General features: G+C 40.1%; 1 protein-coding gene and 1 long non-coding RNA gene across 4 annotated transcripts in view; both read left to right on the top strand.

Moving 5' to 3' along the window:
- Positions 1-22,472, top strand: part of NSMCE2 (NSE2 (MMS21) homolog, SMC5-SMC6 complex SUMO ligase) — a 235,986-nt gene that overhangs the window by 36,503 nt on the left and 177,011 nt on the right. For all 3 annotated transcript variants that reach the window (XM_040979309.1, XM_040979310.1, XM_040979311.1), the window contains exon 3: positions 21,718-21,824. In XM_040979309.1, coding sequence (XP_040835243.1) covers positions 21,718-21,824 — 107 coding nt within the window. The remainder of the gene's footprint in view (positions 1-21,717; positions 21,825-22,472) is intronic.
- Positions 2,920-5,964, top strand: LOC121155867. Its single transcript, XR_005883762.1, has 2 exons — positions 2,920-3,265; positions 3,311-5,964. It is a non-coding gene; the product is annotated as an uncharacterized LOC121155867 (long non-coding RNA).

Here is a 22,472-nt window from a genome sequence, read left to right as displayed (position 1 = left end):
AGGAGAGGCATTATTTTCTTAATAGGAAAAATGGCATTTATGATATGGTTTAAAATCAGAAATATGTTCCAGTTTCAGAAAAATTATTATGGAATTTAATTTCAAGAAAAAAGCTTGGTGCTCCAATGGGACAGACAAAAATAGACATTTAAACTAGTTAACAAAGATTATATAATATGCTATGTAGCAAATGCAGTTTCTGTTCATGCTCACTATTCCCTTGGGATGGTATCTTTTAGAGTTCTTGGGGAGTTTTAGAGTTGGTTGAGTTTGAAAAAATTGCTCTGCCTCATCTTTGTTCTTTCAGTGTTAAGAAGGTGTTTGAATCTTGGTTGAAACTTAGTAATATGGAGGTGATAGTGATTTTATCTGTAATATCTTTCCAGTTTCACAGTTTCCAAGGCATAGCTTGTGCCTTTGTTTAGCTGGTTAATAATTGGGTAACTAAAATATAAATAATGTTGCCTATCACAAAAAAATGCAACCAGAATAATTTGTCAAATTGCTGTTATGCCCAGAAACCTTTTAGATCTAGGCAGATGCCAGAGATAGCTGTTCAGAGATTACAAGTGTTTCACATGCTCAGCTGTAAGAGGATGTCTTGCCTTCCCTCTTGTATTGGTTGGTTATCAGATTGTAGGTTCTAGTACTCTACTCTGCATTCATGCACTTAACAAGTATTTACATCTTCTCTTTCTAGTGATGCTAATTTTACTTCTCTTTGTCATATACTTTAACATGTAGCCAATGGGAAAAACTCTATAAAACATTTGAGCAAAATCTTTATGTCATCTGCTCCTAACATTTTAATATAGTTACAATAGAAGCAGAACAGGTGACCACCATGTGAACAGGGATTTTAATGTACGTATTTTTTTTGTTTGTTTATTTAATGATTTTAATAGGCCCCATCTGAGCTTCTCAGAACAGTGGGAAAATACATTTGCAGAAGTCTGTTTACCTGTTACTGCTTATCAAGTGATTGAGTTACTCTGTTTTTCATTAAAAGCACATTTTAAATTAGATCTGGAAATGTAATGAGGTTAAAAAAAATAGGACAAGTAAAAAAAAAAATAGGACAAGTGCTAGTGCGTTTATTAAAGGTTCTGAGTGTTGATCACACACTGTAGTAACTCCTCTGCAGTGATCGCCCTAGCAGTTGCTCCCATCACTGTGCATGCACACTATTGCTCATACTTGAAGGTGGGGCTTACATGAGCAGTAATGAAGTCAGACCTGGGAGTGAGGTTCACACCTACCTTGGCGTACGCCCTCATGGCTCCTTTAACAAATTATCCCCTAACTGAAGGTTGTCAAACCACAAAAACTGTTCTTTTTATCATTCAATATATTGACTGCACTAGGCTGGGAAGTGCTCCATGTGATGTTTGTTAAGATGGCAGTCATTTTTGGCTCTAGATTTTGAAATGTGACTCACTTACATGACTGATCCTTGGTGCTAACTATTGTCTGAGGCCCAGCTTGACTTGTTAACCAGAGCTTTATCCATTTGTGTGTGTGTGTGTGTGTGTGTGTGTGTGTGTGTGTGTTTTAATAAGATTCATTCGTTTCTTTGACAGTCCTCTTACAGAGAGAAAAGGAGGGAGAAAGAGTGATCTTTAATCCCTTCCCTGCATCACTTCCTAGATGGCTGCAGTAGCCAAGCAGGAGCCAGAAGCCCGAAGCTTCTTCTGGGGCTCCCGTGCGGATGCAGGGGCCCAAGCACTTGAGTCATCCTCCGTTGCTTTCCCAGGAGTTGGATCTGAAGTGGAGCAATTGGGATGTAAACTGGTGCCAACATGAAATGCTGGTGTCGTAGGAGCTACTTTTGCCCACTGTACGACAACGCTGACCCCTGACCGAAACTTTAGAACTAGAATTTGGAATCTCCAACTCCTACTGCCCCCCTTCTTTTTTTTTTCCATTTGAAAGCTCACTTCACTGTCACTTCTACAGTATTACCCTTGTTAGCTGAGTATATGTACACCTTATATAGTCCTGTCTTTTAGGTTCCATTTGCCATGCTTTAAAAATTGAATATCTGTATTCTGATACAATGATGCAACTTGGCTCCTTGCCTTATCTGTGAGATCTAACTAATTCTGTCAACCCAGCACCTCCAGCCTCCTGACTAGTAAAGGTTCTTGATAAATGGGCTAACTTTGACCTTTGAAAGCAGATAATTCTGTAACCTTGATTGCTGACCTACAAAGCTGAACATTGCCTCATTCACAGTGTTACAGTTACAACACTGCTGCTGGCAAACATCTCAGTATGTCTTCAGTGCAGTTATCTTCAAAGTATCTGTGTATTTTCAAAAAGGAAGTAGGTGTACTCTGTTCACTAAATTGAACTGCAGGTCAATTCAGAAGGATGACCTTCTGATTAGAGAGCTGCTTGTGCCAGTAATATAAATAAAAACATCTCCTGCCTGTTCAGTGTTTATTCAGTACTGGGCTCTGTGCTAAGCAGTCTATCAATGAGTTCATTTAGTTTGTATGAAGAAAATACTGTTGTTTTCCTATTTTAACAGAGATGGATAAAGATTAAATTTTATAAGGATTAATAACACTCCAAGATTATGAAATGATTTTATTTCATATATACAGTTTTAACAATATAATACTTTTCACCCTATCCTCCCCCCTCCCCTCCTCTCTCCCTCCCTGCTCCCTCCCTCCCCGGTCCCTCCCTCCCTCCCTCCCTTCGTTTCTTCCTTCCTTCCTTCCTTCCTTCCTTCCTTCCTTCCTTCCTTCCTTCCTTCCTTCCTTCCCTCCTTCCCTCCTTCCCTCCTTCCCTTCCTTCCTTCCCCATAAGATTTCTATTGTTTCTTCAGGATTTCCTTTATGCTTTTGCTAGGAGGCTTTCCACCTTTACCCTTTTTCTTGATGGTAACTATCTTTCTATGTTCCTGTGTGTAGCATGACCTTGACCTTCCTTAATTATTGTTTGTAAGGCTGGATGAATGGTGATACATTCTTTCCATTTTTGTTTGTTTTAGAAAGTCTTTATTTCACTTTCATTTGTAAGTGGGAACTTCACTGTGTATACTATTCTGGGTTGATGTTTTTATCTTTCAGGACTCTGCATTCTCTCCATGCCTGTAGGGTTTCTGATGAGAAATCAGTTATCAATACAGTTGGGGAGCCTTTGAAGGTGATTTGATGGATCTCTGTTGCACGTGTTGGGACCTTTTCTTTAACTTTTGAGAGTGTCACGTAGTGTTATGGTGAGGATCTCTTCTGATCTGGTCTGTTAGGAGTCTGTGTGCTTTTAGGAGTTGGATGTGCGTGTGTTTCTCCAAATTAAGGACATAGTCTGCTGTTATTTCACTGAATAGGTCTTCTAACTTATTCTTTCCCTGTTTTCTTAAGACATGTGGTTGATGATTTGATGGTATCCCATAAATTGTAAGCACTGTCTTTTGTTTTTCTAGTTTCTTTTTTCTGACTGAGATATTTCTAGAGTATATCTTATAGTTAGGATATTCTTTCCTCTGCTTCATGGAATATGTTGTTTAGGCTACTGACTATTGTTAGATACAAAACCACACTGAAACAGCAGGACTAACGAGACCAGAATGATGGTAAAACCAGGTTTATTGAAATCTGCTCCTGGGCGAGGTTCATCGGTCCACGTGGTAGCTAAGGTCCGCAGGCTGGTGAAGTTATGTGTGCACTAGGCCTCACATCCCTTTAGTGGGGATGATGGGGGCTTGCTGTTGTCTTCTGATTGGTCAGCTCCAGTTAAATGAGTTTGGGGTGATTATTCTTGGCGGGAACTTTTGGCGCCACCTACGGGCTTTCTGCCTGTCCCCGGGTCCTCCAGATTAACAACTGTATTTTTTTATTTGACACATTTGATCTTTCATTGCTAATATTTCCATTTGATTTGCCTTTAGTGTCTCTATATCCTGGAAGAACTTCTCATCTATGTCATATATCAATTTTTTTTTCAATCCTGTATTTGCCTCTCTGTGATTCTGAGCAATGTTTTTTTTTTTTTCTTTAGATTTATTTGAATTCTCACATTGAGTATTGTTTCTCTTGGGGAGTCATATTTTCCTCCTTGTTCATGTTTCTTGTATCTACATATATTTGGGGTTTTCTCCTCTGATGGTTTCATTCTTTGAGATGTGGCTCTGTGGCTTAGTGGAGTGTCTGCTCCTTCAGCACAAATCAGCGGGTGTGCTGGGTGGGGCCAGGAGCTTTGACCAGTGCTTGAGGGTGGGGGCAAAATCTAAGAACCACACCCAAGTTGAGAGTGGTAGATCCTGTGTCTTCCTTACAGGGGAGGATATTTTTGCATTAGCTGGTGTGTTTACAGAGAGAGGAACATCTCTGCCAAGGTGAACCATCTGCCAGGATTGAATGCACAGTGCCTGTGCACCCCACCCAGTCAGGTACCGGAGCCGCTGCTGGAGCTACATGCTTCTCAGTTTGAACATGGCCCTTCAGTGAGCCTCCCTAGAACTCGGGTAACTCTGAGCCTCTGGAGCTGGAACCAGTGATTGCCCAAAGTGACATGCCCTTTCTTCCCCCTCCATGACTGCACAGTCACAGGTTCACAGTCATAGGGCACAGGCTCCCTCACAGAAGGCAGGGCTCCGCTTTCAACACTGGGAGCCTCCCAAGCCAGGAACAAAGCTGCTCTATTTCCAGGGTCTGCTGTCTGGCCGACAGAGGTCTGTGGTACTCTTCCTTGGCAAGCTGAGTCTGATCCTTGGTGGGCTGAGAGGAAGGGAGCAGTGTGCCCTCTCTTCATGGGTTTTCGTGGTCACACTGTTTCCTGTCAACTTTGCAGGGTAGAGTCAAGGTCAGTGGGGCCTGCAGATCTATCCCTCGTGCAAAGCCCGCTGGTGGTGCACAGGCCACAGAAGCCACTCCGTGCATATTAACAGGTGCTTCTGCCTGCTGATTGCCAGCTGCCTTGGTAGGACAGGGGAAGAAAGCAAGGAGCTCTATTTCCACGGGATTAGGTGCATCCTGCCCCTGCCGGTGCTTCAGGTCTGACTTAAAGTCAGTGCTCTCGCTCCTCGTGTTACCCATGGCTTGTGGGCTGCTACAGGTTCTTGCCTGCTCTGAGAGGGTATCCCCTCCCCAGCACTGGCTGAGAGTCACTGGCGGTATCCCACTAGCTGCTGCGTGATTGTACCATTGCCAATTTCCATGGAGTTTCTCTTTGCATAGACATTTCCATTGTAGGCCTCTCTCCAGCTGTCTGCTGGGAATGTGATTCCTCTGTTTTTCTTTTGCTATCTTCCTGTGGTCAAAAGAACACGTCTTTTTCCCTATTCAGCCATCTTGAATCTGTGGAGTAGGAGATAGAATTAACCCAGAAAGTCTGTTTTCAATGTCCAAGTTACTGACATAATGAAAGCTTTGTGTCAGGGATTCATGTCATGTGTTCTCGTAGTTTATTGTAGATAAGTTAACTAATCCAGTAAAGAGGAAAAAACTTAAAATCCCACCTCCATATGGTGCTTTGGCAACTAAAAATACACATGTGATCATGTTCTTTTGTGTGACAGCCATGTTTCTCAACTCCTCTTGGACTGAATCTTGAAGTGATTTTTAAATTGTTAAAAATAGATTAAATATTTAAAGTTTGACAGTGTCACATGAATCTAAAAGTACAGTGCCATCAAGTGTGAGAAGTCACATGACAGCCTTATAGACCTGTAGGCCTATAAAAGACTTTACTGTATGTTCTTCAACTCCCTCTTAAAATTGGGGGAAACAATATGGAAAAAATAATAGTCTTACCCCCCTCTCTAAAAAGAACTAATAAGACTACATTGGCAACGAAGTTTCCACTGGAACAGTCTACATGCATTCAAACTGTAGCAACTACTGAAGATTACTGAGTGGGGCAAATCATGTATGTGATCAGATTATGTGAATATGAAAGAATGAAACTGCTCTTCTTCAAAAAACAAACAAACAAACAACAAAAACCTGTCAACCCACAATTCCATAACCAGCAAAACCCTTACTTATCATTGAAGGAGAAATAAAAACCTTCCAAAACAAACAGAAATAGAAAGAACTCGCTACTATTCCTTCACCATTACAGATGAGACTTAAGGATCTGCTATACACAGAAACAGAGACAGTCATCAGAATGGAAGAATGTGAAGGTGGAAAGGAAATCCAAGCAACAGGAACATAGCAGGATCAATAACATCCATAATATGGAATGTAAATGTTACAGATCAATAACTTTATAAATGGCCTAAATTCTCAAATTAAAAATGCAGACTGGCTTAGTGGACTAAAAACATTCCACTTGCTGCCTACAGGAACCACACCTAACCAACACACAGACTGGAAGTAAAAAGATAGAAAAAGGTATTCTACGCTAATAGAAAACAAAAACAAGCAGAAGTAGCCATTCTAAAGTCAGACAATAGAAACCTTAGCAGGAAAACTGTTACAAGAATGTTATGTAATGATTAAGTAGGCTGTGTGATTGTAATATATGTGTATGCACTCAATACCAGGGTGTCTGCCTATCTAAAATAAATATTATTGGAATTAAAGGGAGATTCCAACACAGTCACAATAAACTGCATGTGGGAGTATAAAGCAAGTCTCAATAAATTAAAAATATTTTTGAAACCAAAAAAAAAAAAAAAGAGGGAAGTGGAACCCAGAAGTTAACAGCTCAAAGTCTCAGAGCAAATTACTGACGGTCCCGGATGTCTTGATTCACTCCGATATCATTTCTGCTTTCATTCTGCTTCAGAACCTTTATGAAACAGTTAAAATATTCAATTAGTCAGGTTTTTAAAATTCATTTCACTTACAAGAACCTAATTAAAAGTTACACAGATGTTCACTGAAGGATGACAGTATGTAGCTACAATTAGCTCAAAATTTGGTATGTTTGCAAAGAATATTGGATGAAGTTGCAAAAGTAGATATAAGTAAATGACTAGGATATTTAGGTGGGAAAGTCTGTTTTACAACTAGTGTTATTGTGTAATGCCTTATTTTTTATTTTATTATTTTTTTAAAATTTTGGATTTTATGGTACAATTCCATAGAGTTTGGAATTTCTCCACCATAATGCCTTATTTATGGACTCTTATATTGTGGAATTATTTATTAATGGGATCTTTAGCCTAATCAGGGTCTAAAATAATTTTGGGGGTATAAAAATGAAGAGACAGCTAATTGAATTTGTTGAAGTCATTGTTGCGGAGAAAAAGGCAATTTGTGGTTTTCACTTTAAATTAAACTTTAGAATAGTGGATGTCAGATTTTATTATGCATCTGAATCTGCTGGAGGGCTTCTGAAAAATATGGACTGGTGGGACGTCATTGTAGTACAGTGGGTAAAGCTACTGCCTGCAACGCCAGCATCTCATATGGGTACAGATGCTGGCTTTTCTGCTTTCAACTTAGTTCCTTCTCATGTGCTCAGGAAAGCAGCAGCAGAAGGCCTGAGTACTTGGGTCCCTTCTGTTCACGTCGGAGACCCAGATGGACTTCTAGGCTCCTGCCTTTGGCCTGTGCTAGCCTTGGCCACTGTTGGTCATATTGGGAGTGAGTTGGTGTGTGAAACATCTTTGCCTCTCCTTTTTCTTTGTAATTCTGCCTTCCAAACAAACAAATAAGTCTTTTAAGAAAGGGAAAAAAGAATTTTTTTTAATTACTGGGTTTCACCTGTCAGTTTCAGCCTTCTGCTTACAACATGAAAATTGATATTAAAAAAATCTGCATTTATTTATTTGAAAGAGATATAGAGTGAGTGAGAGATGAAGAGATTTTCCATCTGATAGTTCAGCCGCCAAGTGGCCACAGTGGCAGGAGTGAGCTGGGCTGAAGCCGGGGGCTCTGTCTGGATCCTTCCAGAGCTGAGTGGTGGGGCCCAAGCACTTGGATCACCTTTGGCTGTCTTTTCCAGACTATTTGCAGGGAACTGGATCTGAAGTAGAGCAGCCAGGACACAGACAGGTGCCATATGGGGTTCCAGAGTCACAAGGCTGTGGCTTGACCCATTGTATATTACAATGCTGGCTCCAAGAATTTGTATTTCTCAAGAAATTCCCAGGTGTTACTGATGCTACTTATAATGGTGGTCCTTTGCTCACACTTCACAAATCACTGAATTAGAGAAAGCAGGTTATATAATAGAATACTTAAGTATGAGAAACAAGTATACGCTTCCATAAATTAAAAGCTTGATTTTTTATATCTGTTACAAAAAATATTTCTCTTGATAAATATTTCTGTAGTTTACATAAATGTCTAAGTGAGCCATCATGATAAGATTAAATCAAGTATGGCTCGAGTTTTTGGGTAAATATTCTTTGTAAGTAACATTGTCATCTGAAAATTCAGAAGCCTCTTAGGGAGCTCTGATTGGTCCACATTCTCACCAACATTCGATCTGGGCAGTCTTCTTACATTGGAACAGATATGTCGTGGTATCTTGTAATGCAAGAAGCATGCAAGGTAGAGATATTAGAAAGAAGAAATAACTAAGGAAGTAAAACTGTAAAGACTGAAATAAGGCACCTGTAATTGGAAAGATCATAGTTGGTGCTGGCAGGCAGAGTTGGTAGATATTCATGACTAGTTCAATGTGGAGGATGTGAAAAAGGAGCCTGAGGTGACTTCAGATTTTTGGTCCTACCTACACCTTGTGTCATGGTTCTGCTCAGTCGCAGAGGCTGGGTGACTGTATGTGGAAGGCTGTTGGTTGGAACTCTCATTATGATTACTGCTACAGTGTTTGCACTGTGCTCTGGAGAGATTTCAGAACCAGTCACATGTTGATACCAAAATTTTTTTATATCTTGCTTTGTAGTTCATGATAATTATGTTATCTGAAAGCAGATCCATTAGTGAATGATCCGTCCCATTATAGAAATGGATGTAGTTTACTTCATTCAACAGAGTTCTCTGAAAGGTTTCTAGTAGATTTAAGTGTTTATAGATTGTTATTTTTTTTTGATAAAAAGGCTTTTAAAGAAAGAAAAACAATCTCGGTTGATTATTTGACTATTTAAACTGACAGCTGATTAAATTATTTAAGTGGAAAGTAGAACATCTTAAAATATCATTAGAGAAAAAAATAAAATTTATGAAATCTGAGATACATTTTCCAACATCTGTATTATGTAGAGGGGCAAATGATAGGCTAAATCTGTCTAGAAAATTATTACAGTATATGTAGTAAATTTCTAGGTTTGTCAGTGATTTAAACTTTATCGGATTGATTTGCCTTTATTTTCGTGAAATTAAATTTTTTACTTTCCAAAAAATAGTAAGCATAGCAATTGTTCCCCGACAGACATATAGTTCACTTGTTCCCACATTTTGTGACTGTGACCTTTTTGCTCCTATCTAAAGAAATGTTATCAGAACAAACCCCTTCTCATTTAGACCAGCGTTTAAGGGTTAGGTAAGTAATGAGGTGACAATTCTTGAAATCTTAAGCATTATAATAAAGTTTTGATTAGAGAGCTTGAAACTAGTACTGACGTTTTTTGAGAATTTGTTCAGAGTATCCCCGTTGACTTTGTATTTCAAGTATTCTGATCCTATTGGTAATCTTCCTGGTTTAAGTTTATTTAAACTAGATAGAGGCATAGTTTGGTTAAGGCGATTACTGTCCGTATACAAGTTGAAGAGCACTGAACTTTTCTGGGGGATGCTGTCTCACTTATGAACCTGCTTGATATTTTTGTTCCTGATCAGCTTAGTTCCTCTCTCCTGTTCCCCACCTTCCTGCCTTTTTCAAGCAGGGTAACCTTCCCGGCACAGTAGGGAAGTTTTCTAACCTAACACCACATAGATTTCAGGAGAACGTTTAGCAGAGGCACGAAAGTGGATTCTGCCCTGAGTGATGGTTGTAGGCAGAAGAGCTCATGAGATGAATGACTTTAGTTCAAAGGCTCCTAACTTCTCTGAGCCTTTTTGTCTTCCACAAAGTGACCTAATAGTGGTGTCTTTCTCACAGTACATTAAAGGGAACAAATGAGATAATACAGGTATATTGCTTTGTATAGTATGTGGCACATAACAAGTGACAGTAAATGTTAGCTATTATTAACTTCTTGAAACAAAATTAAGATAGGCAAAGTTGTCTGATTTATATGTCGTAGAAAATAGGGGAACCCAGTTGATCAATTAACATTGAAATTCAAAAAGATTTCTACCTTCTGAATAAAATGTAACACAAGATTTCAAAAACATGAAATGTGATAATCTTAAGTTTTGGGTAGAATAATTCTTTTGTACCAATATAGGAAAAGAGTCATCTGAATTAATAGTTACTGTGGAACTTTCTGTTTTTCTTTCTCAATCTCTCTCTTTTTTGTTTTTTGTTTTTTGTTTTTGTATGACGGAGCCAACTTGTGGTCACAGTGATACAAATGTATTATGATAGCAGTATCAGTTTTCATTATTTAAGTCATGGCAATAATGATTGTGTTTTACCCTGGAATCCCTCTGTAAAATGACAGTTATGTACCAATGAAGGGGGACCGTTTAAGCTGAACAGCCCTGATGGCTGTAACCTGTCTTGGGAAGGAAAGGTTGGCTGGGAAGAGAATATTGAACAGCCATCCTGAAAGGACTGGGACCTGAGAGTTGAGATTTTGTGTACGCTCAGGAGACGGTTCTGTAAGTCTGAAGTAGAGGACCGGAGTTCCTGGGCTGCTTGTGCTACTGAGGTGCAATGAGCTGACCTCTGTGAGCCATATAAAGCAGGGAGGTTATGAGATGGAAATAGCTTAATGTGTAAAGAGGAATTCAGGCATATTGTTGGCATTGCCTGGCTCTGTTCTGGGCAGGTGCTGAATCAGCTTTTTGCAATGTCTCTAATAATTACAGCTATTCAGCCATAAAACACGCTTTCTCATCACCTTTAGAAAGAAACAAAGTCCTGTTAGTTTTATTGGGCTTTTTAGAAAATTTCACATGGAGCAGAAATGGCTTAAAGCCCTTCGGGCGAAGACATGGTGTTTACCTAGTTCACTGCTCTCTGCACTGCCCCCATCCCAATGCCAGGCACCTTAGACTATGCTTGGTAAATATTTGTCGAATAAAGAAATGGAAGTTCGCTACTAACGCTCAGTTCTTTGTTTAACAGGAGCTGGTTCTTTCTGATGCAGTCATGTGTTGTCTTTCTAAATGTATTTGTTTACCGTTTTTCTGTTGTTTTATTTGTTTAAATATTTGTTTATTTGCGAGGCAGAGTAAGAGAGAGGGGGGTGGATCATCAACCTTCCATTCACTAATGGCTGCCAACAGACAGAATGGGGCTTCTCTGAAGGCAAGAGCCCAGAACTGCATCTGGGTCTCCCACAGGAGTGTCAGGGACCCAAGTCCGAGGGCTAGTTCATGCTGCTTTCCCAGGTGCATTTGCAGGTTGCTGGGGATGAAGCAAAGATGCCAGGCCTCAAAACCATCTTTCTGATACAAGATGCTAATGCTGTAAATGGCAGTTTCATCCACTGCACCACAGTGCTGACCCCTTACTGTTAGTTTAGAGTGAAGACTGACATTTAACTAAAGTAACCATTCACTGTTGTTTCTGCTTCTGTCCATTTATTGAAGATCAGGACAGCAAGAGGATATTGATGTGACTTTCATTGTGGAACCCTCTTGGAATAATTTCTTCTCCACTCTTAATTCCTTATTTTCTATCGCTAGTTTAATTTCCATAATGATTTTTTTTAGAAGGTATATCTTGCATGTAGTATATTTCCATGGGGAATAGTCCAGAAGAACCTCACAGCAATGGTAACCTCTGGGGAGAGAGTTTGGGGATTGCAGCCTCCACATACTGTTTGGATTTTTCAACTCTGTACTTTTTTGATTTAAAAAAAAAATTAAGGCAATTGAGAAAACCTTATAATTGTAGCAGATTGATGTTGGAATACTGAAAAATACAACTAATATAACAAAATAGTTTATAGGTCTCCTTTTGGAGATACCAGATTTAATCTCTTGATGAATTCTTATTTCACTTCTTTGATAAATACTTAAGCCATACTGCCTTTTGTCTTTGCTGCCACAAATTCATGTGGGAACTTTGGTATTCAGTCAGAATCAAAGCCAGCCTTTGTTCTCTGAGATACCTGGATCAGAGCGAACCTTGTGGCCCAGTGAGTTGATCCACTGCTTGGGATGCATGCATCTCATATTGGAACATCTGGGATCCAGTACTTTGTCCATCTCTGTTTCTGACCCAGCTTCCTGCTTACATGTGTGGCAGGTGTTGTGCCGGATTTTGATATCCCCAGAAAATTATCAAGTCTGAAGTCGGTGCTAAGGCATAAAGGTGGTTTATTCAGGTTAACCTAGCTCCAGCAGGGCTGGGCTGGGCGGGGGGGAAGCATACATCTCTGTTTCTGACCAGCTTCCTGCTTACATGTGTGGTTGGCAGCACATAACATGTCAAATATGGAGTCTATGATACCTATGGTACTCTGATTCCTGCTTTGGGGCTGGCCCTGCCCATAGTTGAGGAGGATGTGTAGGGAGTAAACCAGTATATCGAAGATCTCTTTCTGTTTTCCTCTCCATTGTTTTAGCTTTCAAATAAATAAATAAATAAATATGACCATTTTTTGAAAGGAAATTCCCTGCTCTCCAAGTCTCACACTGCTGTAAGACTTGGACTCAGCCAAGGGATTGAAGATGAGGGCAATGGCAGACGGAAATTATGTTTGTTGGGAAATCTGTACAAAATTGCTTACTTCCTTAAATGTACTGTTTGTTTTCATGTTTTCATTCAGCTATGGGAGAAATGGGCAAGAAGGGTATGGAAAAAATATTTAAGTCAAATGAAAAATAAACCTGACTTTAAAGTTTTGGGTAGTTTGTAATAGGCATCCAAAGGGGTTTGTGGATTTTTATTATTGGAAACTCAGATATGCAGAGAGGAGAGACAGAGAAGATCTTTCATCCACTTATTCACTCCTCAAGTGGCTGCAGCAGCTGGAACCAAGCTGATGCGAAGCCAGGAGCCAGGAGCTTCTTCTAGTGCCATCCCTGACTGTTTTCCCAGGCCTTAGGCAGGGAGCTAGATGGGAAGCAGGGCTGCTGGCATTAGAACCGGTGCCCAAATGGGATCCCAGATGTACAAGGTGAACACTCAAGCCACTAGGCTACTGTCCTGGACCCAGATTTTTTTTTTAAGTTTCGTTTATTTTGGGCCCGGCGTTGTTGCCTAGCAGCTAAAGTCCTCACCTTGAATGCGCTGGGATCCCATTTGGGCACCAGTTTTAACCCCGGCTGCTCCACTTCCCATCCAGCTCCCTGCTTGTGGCCTGGGAAAGCAGTTGAGGACAGCACAAACCTTTGGGACCCTGCACCTGCGTAGGAGACCTGGAAGAGCTTCTGTCTTTGGATTGGCACAGCACCGGCCATTGTTGTCAGTTGGGGAGTGAATCATCCGATGGAAGATCTTCCTGTCTATCTCTCCTCCTCTCTGTATATCTGACTTTGTAATGAAAATAAAATAAGTCTTAAAAAAATTGTTTATTTTATTGGAAAGCCAGAGTGGGAGAGACAACGAGGAAGAGCAGTCTACTACTTGCTGGTTCACTCCCCCAATTTTTGCATCAATCAAGGCTGTTCCAGGCTGCAACCAGGAGCTAGGAGCTTCTTCCATGTCTCCTTCACGGTTGCTGGCGCTTGGGCCATCTGCTACTGCTTTCTCAGGAAGTAGTAGGGAGCTGGATCAGAACTGGAGCAGCTGGGACTCGAACTGGAGCCCATATGGGATGTGGTGCTGCCAGTGGCAGCTTAACTGATCACACTTCAGCACCACCCTGTAGATTTGTTTTAAAATGATAAATGTCCATAGTTTTGTGTTAATATGTTTTCAATGACCAACAGAGATGTAATTGCATTATTTTTAGAAATTAATTGATCACAGAATTTATTTTAGGCAACAGTATGAATTTGATCTTTATCATAATAGTTTATAGACTACTAATACTACACTTTCTAGTGACTTGTATGTCTAAATGATAAATGCAGGGCCCTTGTTGCTTTGAATATCTTAAATTATTGCCTTTCACTTTATCTCTTAAATAATTTTTGGAATATTCCTGTAAGTAGAGAATAGCTTATTCTTTACACCATAACTGTTGCATGAAGTATGTTTCAATTCAGGTCCTGTAGCTGTTTCTCCCATAGTAATTTTAAGTCCAGCATGAGGCCAGTCCCCAGCTCCATCATTTATTAACTATGTGATCTGGAGCAACTGACTTGGCCTTTGTAAGCATCAGTTTCCTTATCTCTACAATATGCTTAATGGCCTAATTCAGACTGTTGGAACAAAGGACTGGATGAGGTAGTATGTTCAGAGTGCTTGCCACACAGTCAGTGTTCAGTGGCTTGTTTCCTTTATAAATCCCTTCCTCTTCTGTTCATTTTCAGGTTTTTTTTTTCCGATGGAGAATGGTAATGGTATTTATTTATCCTCCCCCACATCTGGTGAACATCGGCCAATACCCATCCTTCAAGACACAGTTCATATTTATGTTCACCTGCTAAGCCTTTCCTACCTTCTGTGCTGCTACTTGCTTCAAAGCAGTTTTTCCTCTTCCTGACATCTGCTAAGTAGGCAGTAAGCAGCTGCTAGTTAAATGAGTTACTGACCTGGGGGAAGGGTGCATGTTTGCAGAGCTTCTTATGGACCATTGCAGATTTGTGAGTTCAGTTTGGTGCTTCGGAAGTTACTATGGACAGCAGAGACTGAAGGACAGTGACATAAGCTTGATCATTTTTTATTTCAGGCACAAAATGCTTTGGGTATTTAAATACATTTGCAGAAGAGTTATCCATTCTGTAACAAGGACAAGGAACACCCAGACTTTGCACTGTATGAAGGCCACAAAATTGTTTGGTCTGGCCCTGCCAAGGTAGCTATGGGCAGGGCTTGAAATTCAATACATGTATAGCAGGCTGATTTTTAAGTTGATAATTTTGTATGACCTGGGAATGATGCTATAGATACCCAAATGACCCTTGGCAGGAGAAAGGTTCCCCACTTGTTATCATCATGGGTCATATTTGTTAGTCTTACTGTAGGCTCTATGCAGATCACTTATCTATATTATCTTACTTAGACCTTATGTACAACTTGGTGAATTAGGCATACCCATTGTGCAGAGGAGGAACTGAGACTACAATAAAGTGACTTGTCAAACACTATATAACTAAAAGTAGTATCATATAATCTGTGTTTGAATGCAGGTGATCCTAGAAGAGGGATCAATCCAGTTTATGTGTTATATGGCATCCCTCTTCTGCATTTTAAGAGAATTGCGTGGGTGGGTAAAGTAATGTTGACGGTAAAGGTGAATATTTCTGGAGGACTTCTCCCATAGTCACTGTTTGCCAAGAAACCAGCTGCTTACTAGCTAGTGTCACATACTGTTAGACTCTTCACGATTACTTCCAGTGGGAGGTGGTTATAAAATGTGGATTGTTTTAATTTTACCACACTAACATTTATGTGGAGGAGTAATTATAACTTGGAGGTAGAGTGTAGTGAGAAGTACCCCAAGTTTCTATTAAATATTGCTCAAGTAGTGAGTAAGTCATTAAGTTCAACTCCTGATGAATATATAATAATTGCTTGACATTAGGCTGCCAGAAAAAACATACTCATACACACAAACACACAGGCACATGCACACAGGTAGCTGTGTGTGCAGTTAACTGTCGCTGAAGGCCACTGTCGCTGAAGGGAAGTTGGAGCTGCGCTTCAGTTAATTGTTTTTGATGAGGAATGATTTATAATATGGTTTCTACTGTCATTTGTTCAAGTTTATCCAAAAAAGAATATTTTGTCTACAAAAGATGAAAGAATCAAATTTTAATTTGCAGAAATTGGGAAATAGCTGTTCCCTGTTTCAGAAAGGAACATTTCCCAGCGTCTGTCCCATTTATTCTAAGAAATTTAAAACATGATCAGTCAATTCCCTCTTTTTCTTCCTTCCTCCTTGCCAGAATGGACTGTTTGACATTTAATATTTATCAGTTTCTTCTGAGTATGAGTCATGTTGAATTGAAGTCAGCAAGCCTTTAAGAACACTAAATGTCTGCTTTGTCTTACTAGTACCTGGTATTTTACTAATAAACTTTGAGGAGCTGAATTGAATCAACTGAATATAATTGGTGTGTTCCTGTGCAGACATGCCTGTACAAGCCTTGGCACAATAAGACATCTGATTTCACAATTTTCACTTGGAATGGAGGTTCAAGAAAGTAGTTTGATATCAGCAAAATCGTGCAGTTGATTAGAGAACACACACGCACATACACACAAGTCTTTTAGTCCTTTTCTCGCATCTATCTCTACTCCCTCATTTTAGCCCAGAGTTTTCACATTGCAGACAACCAGCGCTGATTGCTAACTATTTTGCCTTCATGCTTCTTCCTGCCTTGGCCCTCTTTTTCTTTTGTTTTCAGTTTAATTTGATGACTGCACTAAATCCTTCATTTCTGTTTAATGTTCAACAGATCATGTAACTTTAATGCCTGTCCAACACTTCAAAAAGATAGAGCAGTAATCGTTATAATGTTGCTGTTAGTGCATTTTGACATTGAGTAACAGATGACGTGTCTAATGAATGGCATGGAGGCTTGGATTGTATAATTATAGGCTTGTTTGGTTAAGAAGATCATATGCAGGCCAATTTGATCTATTCAGAGGCTTACTCTGTAAGTGTCAGAACCCTGTAGTCTGAAAAGAAACCTTCCTTCTTATCATTCTCCATTTTTCTAGGATTTTTCACTGAACAGGAAAGCCAGAAGCCATCTTTAAAGGATGGTTTGAATTCTGTGCTCTTCCTGTACCCAGTACCACTTGAAGTTCTTTCTGTTATACTGTCAGCTGACAGTGATTTGATGTAGGTTTTGGAGCAGTGCTGACAAGGATTGTTGGGTACAAACACGAATGAGTAGAACAGCCCTGGCTCTGCAATAGGCAAGGGGATCAGCTACCAATTTGTAATGTGAATCAGTGGACCTGACTTGCTGGAGCAGGGTGGGGGACACGTTTCACCTACTTATTGAGCTAATTGCTTATAATAGTTCCTTAATGAATATGCCAAGTGATATGAGACTTCTCCATGTGTTTATTAGCTTATAAATGAGCATCAACATAAATCCGTTGGGTTCAGTTGACTAATGAAAACCAGGAATGGTACACTGAAGAATGTTGCTGGCCTTTCCAGACCCTTCTTACTTGGGAGAGGATAGTCCTCAAGTATGGAAAGTAAACATACATTGACTCTAAGCTCCGCTCAGGAGAGTACTTTTGCAACATGAAGCCTTCCACAGCTCTTCCCTTGCCCTGGACCATCTCTTTCTCTATCACTGACCTTCATTTGCTGCCTGGCAGTTGACCATAGCCAGCTCATTTCTTGGCCTTCTAGACTTGACCACTGGACAGCTGGAGTGGACTTAGTTTTAGCGTTCAGTGGGTAACTTGATTGCTTTTATAGTACATCAAATTAGCTTGATGATATAAAAGATAATTTTTCTTTAATGTTAAATCTTATTAGTCTTTTAGACAGAAAGAAAATGTTTTTCCTTTTGTTATTTGGCTCTCAGTTTCTCTCAGAAACTTGTTCAGGACTGTGTTCAATAGCTTGAGTGGCATTGCTAAGTGTCCTTTGCAAGAAGTGTTGGTTTGTGCTAATAGACCAGCAGCAAGCGGAGTTGATGTTAAGCACCTTTGACATTCTCCTCCCTGACAGCTTGTTCTCTGGACATTTATGGGGACATTGGAGTGCTTGTCCCCCGTCGTGTATGTATATAAACACTTTTTTTTTTTTTTTTACAAATGACCAAGTGTATATCCTTTGTAGTTATGAAGCCTGAGTTAGAGGCCTGGCCCTGCTGCTTACTACGCTCATGACCTTGAGCAAGTTGCTTCACTTTTCTCATGTGTAAAGAAAAGGTAAAACTGTTTCTTAATATTGCTACAAGGTTTACTGTAAGTATGGCTCTGTCAGTACAGTGCTTGGACAAAGTAAAAGAAGGCTCCACTCACTGTTAGCTACAGCTACTGTGAAATACGTACGCGTGGAGTATCCCTACTCACGATGCTTGAAATAAGATTGCTGAATTTTTCAGATTTTGTAACATTTGCCTAAACTTAGGGATGAAACTCAAGTCTAACTTTGAGATATGCTTCTGTTTTATGTACTTCTTCGATTTTCTAGTTATGGATGCTTGGTATATATGAACTTATCATCATGATCTTGTTTTCCATGCTTTATCCTTCATGTGCACCAGAGTTCCTCAGCGCCAGCCTTGCAGTGGGATAGCACAGTAATGCTTTCTTCTTGGAATTGTCTTTCAATGCATTGTCACTTTTCCTGAGATTCTTTCCTTTCCTCCCCTTCAGATTGTGCTTATAGCACCATTTTTCCTATTAACAAATTTACAATGACAATATAACTGCATGGATTTATTTGTCATATCATCTTTATATTTCTTTATAAATTTTTTTTAATTGCAAAGTCATATTTACAGAGAGGAGGACAGAAGAGAGGAAGATCTTCTGTCTAGTGAATCACTCCCCAAGTGGCTGTAACAGCTGGAGCTGCGCCTATCCAAAGCCGGGAGCCAGGAACTTCCTCCAGGTCTCCCACGTGGGTGCAGAAACCCAAGGCCTTGCACCATCTTCGATTGCTTTCCCAGGCCACAAGCAGGGAGTTGGGTGGGAAGCAGAGTCTCTGGGATTATAGCTGGTGCCAATATGGGTTCCTGGCATGTTCTAGGCGAGAACTTTAGCTGTTAGACCTCCGCGCTGGGCCCATCTTTATATTTCAGTTGAGTTGAATATCTGAGCTGGAATAGTCTATAGTTGACAGCAGTATTATTTTGAACTTTGGAATAGTGGCCTAGGAGGACACTGACAGGAAGAGTTGCTCTGGTTTTTTGTTGGCTCTCAAGAACCCTAAGACATTCTTCTCCTCAAATTGATGAAACTCTGAAGAAATAAGAAAATATTTTGGTCCAAATGTCAAGTATGAGTATTAAAGATAAGTGAAGGAAGAGCTCCTCATAGGATGGTGGTATAATTTCAGAAGGTAGGGCTTCAGTTTAGCCCTTGAATAATGCAGAGGTTTAATTTGGTGTAGATTTTCCGGAAGAATTTTGGTGCTGACCATATCAAATAGAAGGGAGTGCTATCTAGTCTTTCCTTCTGCAGCTAATCCTGTTCCAGCCATTTTTTAAGCCAACAGGCACCTGCAGCTGTGTTTATGAGAGTAGCCCTAAAGTCTCCAGGGATTTTTTTCCCTTTGTAAGTAAGTGAAGGAAAAGTAATTTTTCCTTCAGTGTAATTCTTTGGTGGGATTAAGCACAGATTCCTTATATTTCTCTAACCTGTTGCTTTGGAAACATACGTACAAGTCAGACTTTTTTCTGAAGAGGTTATCATACAGTAGGGATATAGGTTGACAGAATTAAAAAAAACTGTGTTGAAAATTATTAGGTAACCATGACATGTTGCTACTTGATGTGGACGTTCTCATGACCTGTCCTCAAGATCCCACGGTGGGAATCTCTTGGAGTCCTCTTCTGTCTGAGTTCTGCAGCTCCTTTCTCAGTAGACCAAGGAGCTGTGACTGACCTTGGCCGTGTGCTGCAGTAGACCAAGCTGCTGTGACTGACCTTGGCCACGTGCTGCAGTAGACCAAGCCGCTGTGACTGACCTTGGCCGCCTGCTGCAGTAGACCAAGCCGCTGTGACTGACCTTGGCCACGTGCTGCAGTAGACCAAGCCGCTGTGACTGACCTTGGCCACGTGCTGCAGTAGACCAAGCCGCTGTGACTGACCTTGGCCACGTGCTGCTGTGCTGTGATTCTTTCATTTTTGTCACACCTTTCCCACAGCTCCTGTGTTTCCTTTCTCTGTGTTGTGGGGAGCTGCAATAACACATGCTGACCTAGGAGACATTCTATGGTCCGTGTTTGTAACGGACTGTTGTAAAATTAGAGCATAATTTGAAAGTCTGGGAAGGTCAGTTTAAAGAGCCAAGTGCCAATAGACTTTTCCATTATTTCTGATGATGTGTGCTGTTCATGATACGGTTCTTCAGAGTACAGGAAATACTGATATTTTATCTGAGTAAGGTATTTTAATGGAGAGTCCTTGCGTGCGTATGTTTCCAAACGTGTCTTAGAGATCAGATGTCTTTTAATTCAGCTTTTTTTTTTAATGTTATTTTATGACTCCATGTTCTCTGTCTTTTCCTGCTGTGTTAAAGTATATATTGAGGGATTGGAAAAAATTCAGAAGCCCTTTTAAGAACATTGCTTTCCTTTTTCCAACTGAGTAGTCACTTTTTATAGTCTTGTTGCCTGAGGATATTTTAATTTTTAAAATGCCAATAGGTCATTCCAATTAAGTAAAACATTTACAAACCTGTTTCCACTGATCCCTGCTCTCCGAGGTTCGTTTTCTTGGGTATTGTAGGGTAAATGAGGTTTTTTGTTTTCATTTTACCCCTGTGCTCTGTTCAGTATGCTTCAAATTTATTGTACAGGTTTTTTTTTTTTTAAGATTTATTTATTTTTATTGGAAAGGCAGATTTACAGAGAAGGAAATACAGAGAGAAAGATCTTCTATCAGCTGGTTCACTGCTCAAGTGGCTGCAGTGGCCGGAGTTGATCTGAAGCCAGAAGCCAGGAGCTTTTTCTAGGTCTCCCACACAGGTGCAGGGTCTTAAGGCTTTGAACAGCCCTCTGGTGCTTTCCCAGATCACAGGCAGGAAGCTAGATGGGAAGTGGAGTCAACGGGACATGAACTGGTGCCCATATGGCATCATGGCTCATGCAAGGAGAGGACCTTAGGCACTAGGCTACCGTGCCGGGCCTGGTGGGGGTTCTTTAATACCTATGATCAATGTGCCTTCTCCAGAGAGAGCTTCTGGCTGCTTCTGTCAACTGTCTGCATGAACCAAGATCAGAGCTTAGGGTCGGAGGGGAGCACTGGGTATAAAATCCAGGTGGGGTTACCTGGTAGCCAGTTTTTAAGTTTATTTTCTTTGCCTTTCCATCCTATTCTGATTTGTGGCCAAGATCCACCTCCCTGCAGTGCTGAATAGCAGGACTGGAGTACTTCTGATTCACTTTTGCACTGAGAACTGGGTATCTGAGCTCATGACGGGAGGGTGTCCGATTCTGCTCTTCTCCTTACCCTCTTCAGGCTTCCCTACACTTTCCTGCTTGTTTCTACTATCTAATAAATCTTCCCATTGTAACATTTCTTTGCCCCCTTTCTCAGATTTTATCTGATTTTTCAGTTATTTCCAACAGGAGAATTAGTTCATGTAACCTAGCCTACAGATATTAAAAGTAGAAATCTTTTGTCTTTAACATTCCTGTGAGGTTTGTGAGCTAGGCATATCACTGGGCTGCTTCGTCAGAGGAGGAAGCGAGTTAAGGTACTGTCCCACTGGTTTAAGAGCAGACGTAGCAGTGGCACAGCCTGGCACTTCTCAGAGTGAGTCTGTTTTCTATTCACCCCAACACCACTGCCTTGAACCTTCTACTGAATGTATTCATAGAATTTTGGATGAAACAGGCATATTGTTGAGGAGGCTTTTAAGAAATGCATAGAACCTTTCCCGAATTATTTAGAACACTGGCTAATGTAGCTTTTTCTAGATGTGTTATTTTAAGCAAAAAGCAGTATTTGCAATCTTCTTTTTTCCTTTCAGCTGAAGTGAGTAGTGAATATAGTATGGAAAAAGCAATGGTTGAATTTGTCATAATGGATCGAGAACTAAACAACTACATAAAAGCTGTTGAATCTGCAATGAATCATGTAAGTTTATACCACTCACCTGGTTATATTTGGTTACAATTCATTGTACTAGAAATAGAAACAGAAAAATCACAATTCTTCTTTAGCCTTTAATGTTTCCTTGTCACTGCTGTGGCAGCTATAAATTTCCTCTTAATCAGGAATCTTAAATATTTTCCCAGCTATACCACCTACATTGTCCTGCATTTCTTCTGTCAAAATTTTTAGTGTAAGTCCCCTTCAAAAGTGACATTTGTATAAGTTACTGACAATAGTGTATAATTTTTATTGTTGTATTTATTAAGCAAACAACTTGGGCAAGTTTTAGTCTTGAGCTTTAACTAATATGCATCTCTTGCAGAAGTTTTACCATCACATATTATGGAAAAGTTTTACAGAAAGTTGAAAGATAAAAAATGTTGGCATTTTGGTTTTTCCATGAGCCAAACTTATCTCTATTGAGTCCAGCTGTCACAGGAATGAAAAATAAGGCAGTTAAGGTGGGAGCGTAGCAACATCCTTTTTAGTAGTACTGTGTTGAGTAAGAAATGAGCAATATGATTGCAGTAATGTTTCTGAGAAGTGCTTTGTCCTCTGACCAGTGGAAACTCCCTGTTCAACTGATTTCATATACCTGTGTAATAGGGTGTCTTGTACTTCTGGTTTCTT

The sequence above is a fragment of the Ochotona curzoniae genome, unplaced genomic scaffold (genome assembly GCF_017591425.1).
Source record: "Ochotona curzoniae isolate NIBS_2020 unplaced genomic scaffold, NIBS_Ocur_1.0 contig_3190, whole genome shotgun sequence".
NCBI classification, from domain to species: domain Eukaryota; kingdom Metazoa; phylum Chordata; class Mammalia; order Lagomorpha; family Ochotonidae; genus Ochotona; species Ochotona curzoniae.
This window is presented reverse-complemented; position numbering and strand designations above follow the sequence as displayed.